The sequence below is a fragment of the Lygodium microphyllum genome, chromosome 20, assembly GCF_053477565.2.
Source record: "Lygodium microphyllum isolate KBCC chromosome 20, Lygodium_microphyllum_v1.1.10, whole genome shotgun sequence".
Lineage (NCBI taxonomy): Eukaryota > Viridiplantae > Streptophyta > Polypodiopsida > Schizaeales > Lygodiaceae > Lygodium > Lygodium microphyllum.
Window position 1 is genome coordinate 82,598,964 of NC_141154.1, and position 16,929 is coordinate 82,615,892.

The window sequence follows — 16,929 nt, forward strand, 5'->3', positions numbered from 1 at the left end:
TTATTAGATGAGAACTTCAAAATAGATCTAATAATAATAAACATAATATACATGTATTCAATAGATATTTTGTTTTAAACGATTGAGAGAACAAGCTTGGATCAAGGAAAAAAGATGATAAGAAATGTAGTTTTCAATGCACTCCCTATCACATATGCCAAGTTGTACCTATCCAATTGAGAGGAGGAAGACATTGGAAGTGATTGTGGATAAACAAGTATCAAGACAAATACCAAGTTCATTAACTAGTACTTACACTTGAAGCATATATAGTAAAAGCATATGTACTTTAGTGTACAAGGGAGAGGATCAATGTAGTCTTTATGTACTTCCACTTGAAGCATATATAGTATAAGCATATGTACTTCAGTGTACAAGGGAGGCATCACCCTAGTCTTTATCAAATTTAAAGAGAACTGTGCTAGCTCTTCAGCATTTATATAGTATGGTAGTTATGTAGCTATATGTGTTACACATTTAGACAAAGTTATTATTTTGTTCAATTGATTTGGAAAAATGATTTGTTCATGTTGTTTTGTTTGAACCAATGCCACATGTAATAGCATCGACGAGAACCATATGCATCACAAGTGTCATCAATTCATGGTCACTTAGTGATTGCAACCTTTCCATTCCTCTTAATAGCATTGACTATTTATTTTTAATAACCCTACTCCAGATGCTAACCATACAAGACTAGTGCTTTTCAAAACTTGACATTTCGAGTCAAATGGAATAAGTCAACATGTGGATGTGTGAGCATTGTTTATTTGCAATTCTTTTTCTTTTGGTTGGTTTTCAATTGAGGTGTTTGGAAGCACCACAAACAAAGAGAGATAGATACAAAAAATAGAAAAGAAAAGAAAATCCTAAAATGCTAATGTATTTCAACCAAACCTTTAGTTGATGCGAAGTAAGAATTATTGGACACATAAACTATTGTAAGATCTCTAAGGTGGTGGATTACAACATGAACACACAATGCTTTGTTGGGGATGCTGTCACACTAATTCTAGTTGACATGGCACTTGACTTGGAGAGGCCTTTCACTCCAAAGGAGGTCAAATTTGCAATTGAAAAAATGAAAGATGGGTAATTGCATAGGCTTGATGGTATCTTGATGGAAGTTTTTTAAAAAGATTTGGTGCGTATGCTTTAGTGACTTGGTGAAATCGCTCAATAACTTTGGGGTGCTCCAGGGATATATTGGAAGAATTCAATTGTACCCTTGACAAGATGGTCCCCAAAGCTCTTGATTGGAAGAAGCATTCGCACTGGCTACATCTTTTAGTGCTTAATTTTATGTATAAAATCATTGGCAAAGGTGCTAGCTCTGTGAATTAAGTTCCTCTTATTCGAAATTGTCCATCTATGTCAATATGGAGTTGTTTAAGGCCAAAGCATCTAGGATGCAATCATGAATCTTATACTCTTCATGCACCTTACATTGTGCTAGAACTATGACTTTATAGTAATAAATATGGGTTTCAAGAAATCCTATGGTAGGGTAACCTTCATTATGTCAACCCTGAGAGCATTTGGTTTTGGACTAGTATTCTTGAAGATGATACCATCAAACATTAGAAATATCTGTATCCATGTTTGGATTGGTGTCTACTACCTTTCCATTAAGGGTATCAGTAAGGCAAGAGTGTCCCATATTTCCCCTCCTCGTTGTTGTTATAAAGCGATCCGGTATAGGAATAACTCAACTAAAAGGTTTAGAAAAGAGTGACAAGGTAACAACACCTTTTGTGGCTTTGTTTGTACATATGATAATTCAAGTGTGGTTGTAGTTGAGGATAGAAATATAGAAGCCCTTTTCAAGGTCTACTGAGATTTTGTAAGGGCATCAGCCGCATTGTTATTGCCTAAGCTGAAACAAAGGTGGTACTACTAAGTTGGGAAGAACCATAGGTTTTGATCTTGAAGTACAAGTTCAAGGTAGTGAGACTTGGACAAATCATTTGTATTTAGGTTTCCCTATGGGTGTTGAGATCGCACTCAAGCAATGGTTCAATTGGCCTAAGGATGGGATTATATCTAATGCTGACAAGTGGAGGTAAGTCCCTCTTTCCTTTGTAGGAAAAGTTAATGTTCTCAAGAAGATGCTCACATTAGTAAACCACCTTTGTTGGTTCCCTACTCATCTTCAACACCACAACTTAGGCTAAATTTGACAAAGCCTTTAGGTCCTTTCTATGGGGCCACAAGGATGGTTTGGCTTGGCATGCCATATGTTGAGATGTTATAACAAGGACAAAAAGGAATGGAGGATTATTGGCACATTGTATTTTGTTTGTTATTGGTGGAACTTTGATGTATAAAATATCTTTCTATGTGAGATACAAAAAGCTAAATGAGAAAGGGACTTTGTTATGCTTTTGTCTCTTCAAAAGGATCCACCAGGTCCAACCTTGGACAAAAAAAATCAAGTCTAGGATCTTCTAGGCACTTGTCAAAGGAGGGGTTTAACCTCAAGTGCAATGGGAAGATATAACAAAAAATGGGCAAATGAGAATCTAAATCTCTCAATCTAAGGTTGCATAGGGAATTGTTAATACTTGGTATAATGTGTTGCAAAATATGGAGTGGAGCATCTCTTAGAATAAGAGAACAAATACTTATCTCCTCCACAATATCGAGACAAGTATGTTTGATTATGTGTTGATATTGGTACTTGTGATGGAGAAAATTAGGCTATCTAAGTCGATAAGCGATGCACACAACAAAGACTTGAACCCACAATCTCATGATTGTGAGCCCAACTGTTATCGCCAGGCCATCAACTTTGGGACATCTTTTTGTCAGAAACCAAGTTTGTTCAAGACACTTTTGGTATGGAGTTACATTGCAAACATCATTTGGCGTAAACTTCTTTGACAGCTCGATTTTAGTATGGTATTATCATTCTTCGTTGGTAAACTTTTGCATACAAATGCGTTGAGGGTACTTGAGGTGACTTGTCTCTCCACCGTGGGGTGGATGTTGTACATATGTTGAAGCATTTTATAATTAGTTGATTGCATTGGAGAGAGAAACTTTGCATAAAGAATAACCCCCTCATAAGATTGGTGTGGGTACCCTAGACTTTGGAACAATCAGTATTATTATTGATTATTAATTATTCTTGTTTCTGATCCTTAATTACGCTTAATATTTTGCTTATTCTTGTTTTCTGATTTTCGTCGTTCATTTGGCAACAATAATCCTACGCGTTTGCTCGCCAGCATCGTCTACTCCCGTCATCAGCAGTAATCGCAATCGCAGGCATTAACCATCAAACCGTCATCACCACCTTCATCGCCATCTCTCGTTGCCCCGCTCGCAGGTCTCCGGCCATGGCTTCTGAGGATGCCCTTGATCGCGACACACTCTTTCGGAAGCTCAAGGCCAAACCTGAAAACAAGGTACCGCGCCGCACATCAAGCCATTCTTTCTTTTCATTTTCCTATGCTGGAAAAGAAAATTGCTTGAAAGGGTTCCTGCAAACGATTCTATGTTTTTCTATCTGCGTCTGTAAGAGTCAAGATCGACCAGACCCTGGCCATTTTAAGGCTCAAAGGACTGGCTTAGCCATGAAGTTTCTGGTCCCTGAGGCCATGGCACGACGCCTTAAGGAAATAAACCTCAAGCTGTCCTGGCGTTTATGCTGTTCGATGAAATTGCCAATCTGTTTCTTGTTCATACAGCCTGCCAGTACTAAATTTGACTGGATTCATGAGAAGATGTCTCTGATTGGCTGTGCATGGAAATTCAGATGCCCGAATGCATGATCTTGACCTGCATACATCAACATGTATTGACTTGCGTGTGATGAGTTTGAATTTAGGACGCTTAACTTTTGGCAGTCATTGGGAGGGCTCTTTGCAGTACGCAGCTCAACTTGCTACCAATGGCTGACAGTACTTGATGACAATAAGTCGAATTGAACAAATCTACTCGAACCTTTTGTATGACACAGTAATTGATACACAAGAACATACTACCATTCAATACTTTTGAATATAGGGGATTTTTTTCTTGCCTAATGATGTCTTTGTCATGGAGGACATTGGGATGTGATAATGGCAAAAGAGGATTTTCTAGTCTTAATTTACAATGGACACAATAGCATTCTTTGTGATCTTTTTTTAAATTTCAATACTTGGATCAAGTTGAGGAGTTTGAAATTGCTCCTTGAAAGAATATCTATTAAACTTTAAGCTCAAGGATCATTCCCATTTGGATGGGTGGCAAGGCCCATGGAGGCCCGAGGATCATGCAACCATTGGAGAGCCACCATAGTCTATGCCCTTCATGACATCGAAGGGAATGGTAGATTGCTTTGTTAGACTTATCAACAATGGACTTTGGTCCACAAGTTGATCTCGCCTTCTCGAAGACACACCAGGATGAGAACTTGGTCCACATCTATGAGATGACTCCCAATGAGTCTCCTTTTGTAGAGGTCCACTCTTACATGCAGCCAAGAGTGCAAGAGTGGTGATCACACAATGATGTGCACAATAGGGCCGTGAATCTTGTAAGTAGGACTCGATTGCCCTAACCCTAAAGTGCTCTTACCATATTTGCACTAAATCAATTCATGACAATTGTGACCAATGCTAGTAGTGCCCATCAAGATGTCCAAGGATGTTAATCAATGCATGTGCTTGGACATATCACCCATCCCATCTCAATTGATGAGGTGTAGGAGGAGGAGGAGGAGGAGGAACCGGTTCTATCATCCACTAGTCATTGAAGACGAGCTAGAGAAACTTGCATTGTTTTGCACAATAGGGCCTATATGCCTTTTCTTTATACCAAATATATAACCCCAAAGCTGTTTTGCAACCAAGACATGCCTCACGATGTACACCCACATGGATAGTTGTTTTCATCCAACTTGTCGTCATGGTCAAACATTTTCAGCAAGTCATTCTGAGTGGCCATTGCTTGTTGTTGGTACTTTTGACGAGTTGTTGTCCAAAGTACAGATGGAGATGCAACACAAAAGAAAGTAAGGAGGAACTCAAACATGCACAATTTATGGATCGAATGTTGATGAGAGTGCTGAATGTTGAAGATGTTGAAAATTAAAGCAAAATTAGTTTTAATGTTCTCGAAGCTTGCGTAAGATGATGAATTTGGCCTCAATGCTGATGAATTTGGGTGAAGTTCACAAAAAACTGAAATCTTAGTGGTGAATTTGGTAAAATTGAGACTTTAAAGTAAAAGGTCCAAATTTCTATGGTGTAAAGTGAAAAACCCCAAAATTTTTGGGTGAAATTTAGAGATTCCAATAAAAAGCCCCAATTTTCTAGAAGAAATTTAGATAAAATTGATATTTGCTTTGAAAAATCCCAAAATTTGTGCTTGTGAAGAGGCTACACATGAACAACTACTTGTGACGCTGACTCATCACAAAAAACTTTTTGACGGCTGCAAATGTGTTCCAAGTGGCGTCAAATGGGTTGGAGGTCTGTGACAATGCATGAATGACTTGTGAGAGGCAAGTGATAATGTAGGTAGTGACAAATAGGTGGTGCCGCAAGTTGCAACATGTGAGTAGGAAAGTAATGCAATAGGTAGGCAAGTGCAGGGCGGGTGATGTGGTTGTGAGGAGGTAGTTGACACATGTAGGTAGGGCCGAAACATGTGCAGGCAAGGAGGGTTGAAGGTGCTATGTAGATAGAAGGGTAGAACTAGTGACCTGTTCAACAGATGCGTAGCTTGATGAACTTGGAGTAGTAGTTCAGACTCGATGGTGGCTGTGGCAGTGGCTCCTTTGGGGAGTGGTAGTGAAGAAGGCAGTTGTTACACCACTATTAGGTCAATGTTTAGCTGTGTGCACACACGCACTCACAGTGCAGTACAAGAAGAGTGTTGGAATGTCACATCCACTATGTGAGAATGATAAAATGAAGGTACAATCTCTAAGGTACTACAATACCACACCCAAGGCAAGTGTTCACATAGGGAAAAAACCCTTCACAACAAAAAAACCCTTCTCCAGCTAGAAGGAAAAAAGTTCATGTGGATAAGGGAGTGTTCACACCAAAACAACAAGGGAACGTGATAAGTGTAACAATGTGCACAATGGTCAACCATATCGGTTGCTAGTGAGGTTTTCTTCAATTGCAGTTGAGCACCATAGAGTATGTGGGTCTTCTTATTAGGGATGATCTAGCTCCTTGGGTTGCTGCCATCACTTCAGTCAGTGTGATACCGTGTAGTCATGTGACTCTTGTCTATTTGTTGAAATCAATACAATTACCCATCACAAAAACCAAAAAACGAGAATACTTTTTCAAGTACGCGATATGATATGATGCAGTGATTGGAAAGTACAAAGCTAGGGCCTCAATATATAGGCCATGGTGCTGTTAGCAATGTGCATATCTTGGTTGCTAAAGTGTACACTGTATATTGTGGATGCTAGGACCTACAATTAGTGTACATTTCATTTTCATGATTGATCATTTTAGGTTGGCCAATAACATTTATGGTGCCTATTGTTGCTAGTCGGCTAGTCATTTATAATGTATTATTTTAGCCTATTTATAGGCTCCTCCTCCTCTACTATTAGTCAGTCATGAGAACCTTAGAGCATGCCTGCTTCTTGGTGGAGAGATAGGGAGTCTATTGGACTCTGCTAGCTGCTCACTCAGCCTGTGCCATTGTATTGCTCTTGAGTCTAGGTATACGGATTCCATTTCCTGAGTCTATTCTCTTTGAGTTCTTGTATTCTTTTTGGTTCTCTGTGTTTATTGCAATTTCTTTTAGTAGTGTCTCTTTCTTTCATTGCTCCACACTTTTGTGATAGGTACATATTCGAACCTTTGATCCTTATTGAATGGTTGGGTCGTGTATAAGGCATTCCTCCACCTCCACCTCCACCTCCACCTCCACCTCCACCTCCACCTCCACCTCCACCTCCACCTCCACCTCCACCTCCACTTCCACTGCCGTCGCCACACCCCCCGCCCCCGCCCCCGCCCCCGCCCACCCCAAAACCCCTAAACACACACGTGTGAAGAAAACTGATAGGGTTTGCACTGAGGACACACAGAGTGTACGACCACGACAGAAACACAGACATAAAGGGCAAAACTCAAACCCTAAACACAAAACTCAAAACTCAAACACAGAAACTCAAACACAAACAAAAGAAGGGGGAGAGAGAGCACAACTCTGAAGTGAATGAACGCTGTAAATGAATGTAAGAGTGTACAATGTGCTCAAGGGTAGAGCAATGTCGGAGTGTGATGTCCACCGGAGACGGATCCCAAGTCTGTGACCACTAGTCGGAGTGTAGGAGTGTTGAATAGTGAATGGCAGCAGGCTGGTCACCAAAACGTAGGAGCCTGGAGGCTGCGCACAGTCTGTTGTAAACAACAAGCTGAAACAATGTCTGATGTGGCTGGCGATGACTGGATGATCAGATCGCAGCAGATGATGGTGTCGCCAGCAGCTGACGTCAATATGGATGAAGGCGACAGCAGCAGGAGCAAACACGAATAGAGTGGCAGCAGTCTGGAGGGTTGGACAACCATGTGGGAGGAGGTTGATGGTTGAAATCTGCACGTGGAGTGAGAAACCTGCAGAGACGGAATGAGGCTGAATGGGGGCAGCCTGTCTATTTATAGATGTGGAAGGGTGCCCCAAAAATTAGGGTTTCCACTAAACTCTCTCGAACCGCTCCCTGTTTTAGGGTTTTTACTCTAAAAGAGCATTTTTTAGTGTGTTTTGGGACTGTTTAAGAGGCTAATCAGCAAGTAATGTATATTTTAGCTCAACATCCTCTCTCAGGCCCAAAACTGAGCCAAAAGGTTAGGCCAATCGCTATGATGTTTATTTACCCCAAGGCGTCCCACCCCATAGCAACTAGGGCATTGGACAAAGGGTGCACGTCGGCTGCCCAATGGCCTACCAAGACTATAGAGACGATGGTTATCTTACCAAGGGAATCCAAGTAGTCACCCCAGAGAGGACAAGGCACCGGAGAAAGTGTGCACGTTGGCTGCCCAGTGGCCTACTAAGCCCTACAAAGGCGGATGGAACTACATGGAAACTTTTTTTTTTTTGGAATAAGTGAGATAGATTTTATGGGATGCAGTCGATTGAGTAATAGTGACCCAGAAGACGGGAGTAGGGAGGGTACACCCAATATATCACAAAACAGTACAAGCTAACCCATCCACTCAGGGTATCGATGATGAGGAAAAATAGGTGATGAGGTATCTATGGGATGGAGGAGGATGGTGGTGGGGTAACAACAGTCGCCGGTGGAAACAACTTAGGATCCGCTCAAGTGGTGCTCTGCACAAAGAGATGCAAAGTATGCTATATGTTGAAGAATGCTCATGCAGCAGGTGCCACTTGGACAGTGTCCCTTGTGGGAAAATTGTTCACTTGCCCAAGTGCTCTAGTATAAAGATGATGAAATCATGCAATGCAAAGGGTAAGGTACAACCGGGAGAAAAAGTCGATATCGAAGACAAAGTGCTGAAGCCTGTAGAATACCAAGAAGGGTAGAAACCCCCTCTCAACCTGGATGTAGATGCCGAAGGAAGAGGAGCCTGATGTCGATCTTTGTGTGGTGCCGAGAACCATAAGGAATGAAAGAAAATGAAGTGAATGAAGCACCTCGCTAAAAGAGCAAGGTAGAAGTCACCGCCATGATAGCATCGAGAGAGATGTTGCACGATCTGCCTCGAGAGGGAAAACTGCCATGATGGAAGAAGAGCAAGCACTCCTAGGATGATGAAACCATGAAAGGAACAGTGTGCATCCCCATGTCTCTAGCCCAGGTAGGACCAAAGCAATCTGCAAGTTAGCCCTACTCTAAAAGACAAAACCCTGCAAAAGAGATGAGAATTTGCAAGCACGGAGGTTAGTGGTGAGATGCTCCAAAGAAAAACATAACATAAAGAAAATCCAACCCAAAATAAATGCAATGAATGTGTATGTGTGTGAGTAAATGCAGCGGAAGTCAAAAGAATGGAAAAGCTAAGGACAATGAATCCTATGGGCCCGACTCTAAGAGTGCAAAGAATGAATGCTAGACTGACCTAGGATATTCGAAAGGACCTAGAGACATGCTAGTCTAAGAAGGTGGCCACCATTGTGTACGTCTAGTAGCAAGGCTCTGCCAAGGGAACGCTTGACGAGGTGGGGAGGAAGGTGAGATAGATGCATGAAGTGCAACGGGATCGGAACTTGCAGACCAATCAGCCAGTCCCTCAGGGGTAGTGAAAGAGATGGGTTGTTGAGGTTGTACTCGAGCCACGTGTCTAGTAGTAACAGCGGGTGCTAAAGGAGCAGATAAAGCAAGAGCGGAAGGCGTAGCCCCATTGGACTATGCAATCGCAACGGTGTGCAGAGGCTTTTTAGGTGGAAGACCTTGGGCCTTGGAGCGACACTCCTCGTCCACATGGCTTGCTCTCTGGCAGTGTGTGCAAAACCGGTTTTGCTTAGGGACTTGCTGTCAGATAGGTCTAGATTCTTTTGTTCCTTTGAGGAAGAGGAGTCACCCTTTGATTGGCTTGCCTTCGCATCTTGCGAGTTCTTGCCTCTGGTGGTTTTCCCTCCTGAAGAAGAGGCAACCGACCCCCTCTACTCTGAATAAGACAGTGATGAGGATTTCTTGTAGACTTGATCATGCAGCCTCGCGTAACGCAAGAATTGGCACTCAAACTCGTAGAAGGTTGGCAATCGAGGTTGGGAGATGATGTGTTGAATGAAATTGAAGTACTTTTCGGGCAACTTATTCAAGAAGAATATAACCTGATCGTCATCTGACTTTGGAGAGCCAATAGTGGCGAACTCAGCAAGTAACTGCCTATATTCAGCCAGCTTGACTTTTAGATCATCCCCTTCCTTAATAGAGAACTCTTGAAGCTCAAAGTCGAGATTGATTCGCCAAGTACGATCACGAGCCGCATACCGGTCGTGAAGGTGACTTCAACGCTCTGATGCAAGTGGGAAGTGCTGCAACGGAGAGTGAAACTCAGGAAGCAATCCCTGCATCAGCTCAACATTGGCTATGGCATTGCGGGCTCTCCATTGATAGATGTAAATCAAGGTGAGTTAGGTCGAGGGTCTGGCATAGGCTCTAGACCAATGACGAGATCCCAAAGACCCTGAGACTCAAGCACTTGTTGCATGAAATTAGACCAAGTGGTGAAATCTGACTTGTTAAAACGTGTCTTATCCGTGAAGGCATTCTTGGCCGTTGCAACAGGAGTAGTAGTACTCGGAGATGGATAGTGTGAAAAAGTCTAGTGTGGGTAGGATGGGGAAGTGGAGTACACTTGGGAATGGGTCCCAGAGTGCCCACCAAGCATGCGGGTAGTGTGCAAGGTGGATCCATAGATAGGGATGGGCTGACTAGGCATGGGCATGGTAGCCACATGAAGAACCTAAGGAGGTGGAAAGGGAACACCGGAAGCAGAAGATGGGAATCCCTGCGTAGGTGTAACCCAAGGAGAGCGTGAAGACGCACCATAAGCTGAGGATGGAAACCCATGCGTATGAGTGGTCATAGGAGATGTGAAGCTGGGGATAGTGATGGGGATGCCCATCACAGTCGACCTAGGAGTTATGGGTGTGCTCATTTGCTGAAATGTGAGAGGCATTGTGTTAAGGGTGGCATTTGCTAGACAGTCATTTCTTAGATAGTTGGTGGACAACGGAGTACGCAGTGCCACATCAGCAGCCACGCCAGCAGACTGCATAGGTACCACGTGGCAGCCTGCAGTCGGACAGTTTTACTGCACAGTCGGCCAGTTTACTTCAGTTGGCTGCACCAACCTGGTGCAGTTATTTCCTATTTTTTTGGCTATTTATAGCCAGTTTGTGGCACCCTCTAGCAGTCATTCATTTTCAGATTCTGATCTTGAGATCTGTTGGCTGAGACAGATTGTGCTCGGGCTGACGGAGATCAAGGTCATCAAGTCGGACGACGGAGACATACGCAGATATTTCCTCTGTCCCCTTGTATATTTCTGCACTCGTATACAGCATACTACATTGCAGATTTTCTGCGTTTACACTCTCCTTTTCTCTCTCTCTCTTCTCTCTGTGCTCACTCTCTCTTAGTCTTTGTCCTACACTTCCGCATCGTTGCACTTTGACATGGTATTAGAGCGGTGAAGATGGGCTGATTGAGGGCTGAACCTATCTGAAGAGGAGATTTCAGCACGACACAAGGCTGTGTTTCCAGGATTCAAGGGCGAGCAGGAGGGCTGCGCCATAGTGACAGGAAACGGCCGGAACGGCCCCCCGGCACGCAGAATCGCCGTCCCCGGCATGTTTCCGGCTCGGACCGCGTTTCCCAAAAACGGAACGTTCCCTGTCACGTTTCAGGCAGGGAACGTTCCCTGCTGCGTTCCCTGTCTGAAACGTGACAGGGAACGCCACGTGGCAAGTGCCTGCGCCTAGTTTTCGCCCGCGCCCTGTATTATTCTTCGCGCTGTTCCGTCTGCTCCCGCCTGCATTCCGTCTGCTCCCGCCTGCGTCCCGCCTGCTCCCGCCTGGCCCATTTCTCCTGCAGCCTGCTCCCGCCTCAGCCTAGCCCAGTTCTCTTGCCCTAGGCCCAGCCACCTTCTTCCTTCTCTTCCCTCTCTTCCTTCTTCTTCTTTCTCTTCTTTCTCCTCCCACCTCCAACCTCTTCCTTCTCTTCCTTCTTTTTCTTTCTCTTCTTATTCTTTCTTCTCTTCCTTCTCTTCTTCCTTCTACCTTCTCTTCTTCCTTCTAACTTCTCTTCACTTCTCCCTTCTCTTCTTCCTTCTTCCATGAACCTTCTTCTTCTTCTCCCTTCTCTCCCTTTCCCTTCTCTCTCGACTCTTGAGTGAGTCTTGACTCTTGAGCCTTCTCCCTTCTCTCGAGCCTTCAATAATCAATTTTCAGCCTTCAAATTTTCCTTCTCTCGACTCTTTAACCTAAGGCCTTCAATTTTCAGCCTGAAATCATAAATGGCTTCATCTTCCCGCCCCGCTCGTCGGGTTGGTGGTCGAGGAAGAAGGTCTGATGATTGGTCATGGTGGGAAGAAGTAAATGCTGACCGCCCTTTGAGTGGTGGAGGATCTCGACCATGGACTTGCAAGCTTTGCCCATACAAGCGAACTAGTGGAGCAAACAAGGTAATCCATTGAGTCGAGCATTTGTATTTCAAATTTTTATTGATTTTAATTTTTCAAAGTTACTTAAATATTAGAATATGGACTACCAATTGCCACTTGTTCCATTTTAAATTTTAATATTTATGCATAATCAGGTCCGAGCTCATCTCCTACATGAGCCAAATTCAGAGGTGCAGTTTTGTCCAAATGTGACCTTGGAGAAGCAAAGGGAGCTTCGTGACCGTGTAGCAGGTCAATAAGCTTATCTTGCATCTAGACCACAACGTGTTGCAGTTGACCCTGCAACTTTTGTGACACCATCCCCATCAGATGCATCTAGAGCAGGGTCAGTATCAGGAAGTGCTACCTCCACACCTACTACAGGCATTGCATCGGCCATGGCATCAACAACGCCACATGTTGCACGTAGACAAAGCACACTTGATGCTAGTTGGGATCCCAAGAAGAAGGAAGAGGTGGATACATCAGTGGCACGCTTTTTTTATCATGACCACATTCAGTTTCGTGCAGCCAGGTCAGAGTATTTTAAATTGATGTGCAAGAAGATTGGTGAGTATGGCCCTTCGTATGTACCTCCATCATCAGAGACCTTACGCACCACTTTGCTCGACAAGGAAAAGCGCCTTGTTGAGCAAGCAGCAGTGACTAGAAAGAGCATGTGGGCTAAAAATGGAGTTTCCTTGATTGCTGATGGTTGGAGTGATATACGCAAGCGATCCATTCATGGTATGGTTGCTTATTCTCGTGGGGAAATGTATTTTATATCTTCACATGATGCATCGGGGACAGGAAAGTCAGCAGATGTACTTGCAGCAGAGTGGGTTACAGGTGTTGAGCTTATTGGCCCAGAGCATGTTGTGGGATTTGTTGCAGATGGAGAACCTGCAAATAGGGCAGCAGGTGCTATTATTCAGGGATATTATCCACATATCACAGTTTCATATTGTATGGCTCATTGCTTGAACAACCTACTAAAGGATATTGGTAACCTGTCATGGATTGCACCTGTCATAGAGCAAGGAGCTCAAATGGTTAGCTTTGTTTTGAACCACCAATTTCTTCGCCATCACTTTTCTTTGCGGTCGAAGAAGACACTTTTAAAATACTCTGATACCAGATTTGCCTTTAACTTCTTGATGCTAGGCAGGTTAAGAGAATGCAGTGGTGCCTTGAGGCAGTTATTTCTTAGTGATGAGTTTACCTCATCAACATTGGCAGATACTCCTACAGGTATCTTATGCTTGGAGAAAGCAAATAACTCCACTTTTTGGAATGATGTAAAGCTGATAGATGCTATGGTATCACCCATTGTACATTTATTGAGGGTTATGGATGCTATGCAACCTTGCATTGGCAAGGTATATGAGGCTATGGACAGGTTGAATGAAAAGTTGCAGGAGTTGGCACCAAATGATGAGGCGTATGAGGAAATACACCATTTAGTTGTGACGAGGTGGAACTCCTATAGCTCACCCATGCATGGAGCTGCATTTGTTGTGGATCCTGAGTTCCAGGGCAAGGGTCAAGAGAATGACAGTGAGGTTATGGATGCATGGAGACTTATATTGTCTCGTCTAGTGCCTGATCATGGCACTAGACGAAAGATCAGAGATCAGCTTTCATGTTATAGGACCTTTCGGGGTTCTTTTGGTTGTGGGGATGCACAGGAGGATCGCTGTAAGATTGGGGCAGCTTTGTGGTGGGAGGACTATGGTTCGGATGGTCCTGAGTTGCAGCAACTAGCCATCCGTATTTTGAGTCAGTCAGTTAGCTCCTCTTGTTTGGAGCAATTGTGGAGTACCTACGCTCACATTGCTTCAAAGAAGAGGAACCGTCTTGGTGTGGAGAGGGCAAACGATTTAGTATTCGTTAGTGCTAATTTGAGGATGTTATGTAACAGTATGACAACAAAGCCTGATCCATTCACAGAGTGGGAGATGCAGCAAGAAGAGGAGACACATGCTGATGTTGAGGGAGATGCAGCAATTCATGGTACACATGATGATGAGGCTGGCACTTCAGGAGTGGCTAGAGCAGCCTCAGAGCCCCATCATGATCTTTGATTTAGCTTACTTATCACGAGTCTCATGATACATGACACATTTACATTATATATGATATTATGATCATTGATGACACTGTGACACTTGGGTTGTTGACAGTTGTGCCATGTCGATATTATACTTGTACTTGAGTCTTGCAGTCTTGCAGTCTTGCAGTTGCCCTTTGGGCTATTTTGGCATGCGGCATGCCGCATTTTGCTTTAGTCTAGAGATTAGACTTTATATTTGCAGTCTTTTTTGGGGCAATGAGCATGTTCTTTCAAAGATTAGACTTCAATTTCATATTTGTAATCTTTTAAGTTTTTTGGCAATGGTACCATAGGCATGTTCTTTTAGCTTAGACTTTTAAGTTTAGTTCATTGTTCATTGTTTTATCATTTATGATTTTTGGCATATGTATTATGGATTTTATTATTTATAATTGAATAGCTTACCTCTTGAGCCTTGTAAGTTGCAATTCAATTTCTAATGAGTAGTTTTAGAATAATGCATGATATCTTAAAGTTAAAACTTAAAACTTAAAATGATTTGTCCTTGTGGATTATATACCTTGGTTTTAAGTTTTAACACTCCAGACTCCCAGAGTCCACATGGATTATCAGTGAAATATTAATTTTTTTTCATGAATTTTGATTTTTTAAATGCCGTTCCCGTTCCCACGTCCCCGTTCCCTAGGTTTGGCGTTCCCGTCTCCGTCCCCGTTCCCGTTCCCGTTTCCCGTTTTCCGTTTCATGTTTCTATGGGCTGCGCATTGGATCAGGGCTGAAGCGAGTGTGGCCGTGCGGGAAAGGAGTCTAATCGGTGAATTTGCTGCAGGTTATTGCTGTTGGAAGGGGTGGAAGGCTGTGTTTGAGGCTTTCCATTGTAGATTTTACTTTTTCATCGCCTCCGGCGGGTGAAGAAGGTTTTGGCAGTGAAGGAACCAGCCCTAGAAGGCTGTGTTTACACAATCAGAGGGGGTTGATTTTGCGTTTGTGCAAGTATTGCAGGTTAACATGTCTACAGAGACTGATTTGGAGTTCCAGGCGATAATGGACAAGAAGGTGCCTGTCCTACCAGCTCTTCCATCGGATCAAAAGCTTGATGGTGACAATTACCGCATTTGGCGGGTGATGATGTTGGCCATTTTGGAGTCTTATGATTTGGCGGAACTGGTGATGGAGGAGATTAATAGGCCCTTGGTGAGGGATGAGTCCAAACTCTCTTTCAATGCTTGCGCGGAGTTGACCAAGGCCCAGTCTCATTGGGACAAACTGAATGCGAGGATTCTATCTTTTCTGTTTCTGTATTGCATTACAGCCGTGATAGCTCACATCGAGTACTTGACGGTGGCTCGAGAGATATGGTTGGAGCTCGATCAAATGTACAACCGGATGACCCTGATGAAGAGGGTTTCTTTGGAGGTATAGATGCGGACCTTGTCCGTGAATAAGTCTTCTTCGCTTCGGGAACACATCAACAAGCTTCAGCAGCTTTAGATGCAGGTTCAAAATGCAGGGAAGCCTATTTCCTCCGAAGACATGGCGATCTTCCAAATTGGAGGCTTTGGTTGGTCAAGCTTCTCAGAAGAAGGGGAAGGACCAAAAGAAGAAGAAGGAGGACAACAAATCCAAGAAGGACAAGCAGAAGGAACCGACTTGCTATATTTGTGGAAAGACCGGTCATTGGAAGAAGGATTGCCCTGACAAAGACAAGAAGGACACCAAGAAGAAGGACACGAAGGATTCTGGAGCGGTGGCTGCACCCTCATCAGCTGCTTTTCTACACTTAGCAGTCATTGAGGACTCTACACCGAAGACTTCTGATGTTGCGATGACGGCTCCCCAGGCTCGTGAGTGGATCGTGGATAGTGGTGTCTCCTGGCACATGACTCCTTCTCCCGTTGGTGTTGCCCATTTGCGACCTTCACGTGGGCAGATTCTCATTGGAGACAGCTCTTCTGTGTCTATTGCTGTGCGGGGTGAGATGCAGCTTATTCCAGATGGATGTGGTGATACCCACACTTCTGAGGTGTTGCATGTGCTAGGTTTGAGGTATCATTTACTTTCGGTCCATAAGATTTGTGCTCTTGGCCTCTTGGTGGAGTTTGATAGTGATACTATTCGAGTCCTTGATCATGAATCAAGGAAGGTTCTCTCTGCAGGGTATGAGGAGAATGGCGTCTACAAATTGAAGTCTTTTTCAGCTCTTACTTCTCTTCTTCTTACTTCTCAGACACAGTTCGAGCTATGGCATGCTCGGTTTGGCCACCTGAACTACGAGTACCTTCAGAAGGCGTCACGAGGGTCGTTTGTCCGAGGATTGCCGGACATAGTGGTGAGCCATCAGCCATGTGTCTCTTGCATTCGTGGGAAATTGCATCGGGATGCGATTCCCAACAAAGCTTCTAGGCGGTCTACTTCACCCATGGAGCTTGTATCTATGGATCTTGTGGCCCGATGAGGACCGAGTCCCTGAAGGGGAGCTTGTACTTCATGTTGATTGTAGATGACTACATTAAGATGTCTTGGAACTATTTCTTGACTTTGAAGTCGGAGGTTTTCTCTCACTTCAAGGATTGGCTTCTCTTTGAGGAGAACCGTTCTGGCCGGCGATTGAAGACCTTGCGTTCAGACAAGGTAGGTGAATTTATGTCTAATGAGTTTGCTCGTTTTTGTGTAGATAGGGGCATTCACCAGGAGTTTGCTAATACCAACACTCGCCAAGAGAATGGCATTTTGGAGTGGAAAAACTGGAGT

The 16,929-nt window shown here is 43.7% G+C and overlaps 2 protein-coding genes across 2 annotated transcripts in view; both read left to right on the forward strand.

Moving 5' to 3' along the window:
- Window positions 1-3,178: 3,178 nt before the first annotated feature.
- Window positions 3,179-16,929, forward strand: part of LOC148019084 (putative ADP-ribosylation factor GTPase-activating protein AGD8) — a 46,494-nt gene continuing 32,743 nt past the window's right edge. Inside the window, exon 1 of the mRNA XM_087701666.1 lies at window positions 3,179-3,410. Within this exon, the coding sequence (XP_087557792.1) occupies window positions 3,342-3,410 (69 nt within the window). The 5' untranslated portion in view covers window positions 3,179-3,341. The remainder of the gene's footprint in view (window positions 3,411-16,929) is intronic.
- On the forward strand, window positions 12,149-14,890 carry LOC148019085 (uncharacterized). The gene has a single exon (XM_087701667.1). It carries the CDS (start codon window positions 12,506-12,508, stop codon window positions 14,189-14,191), a length of 1,686 nt encoding a protein of 561 aa, XP_087557793.1. The 5' UTR covers window positions 12,149-12,505; the 3' UTR covers window positions 14,192-14,890.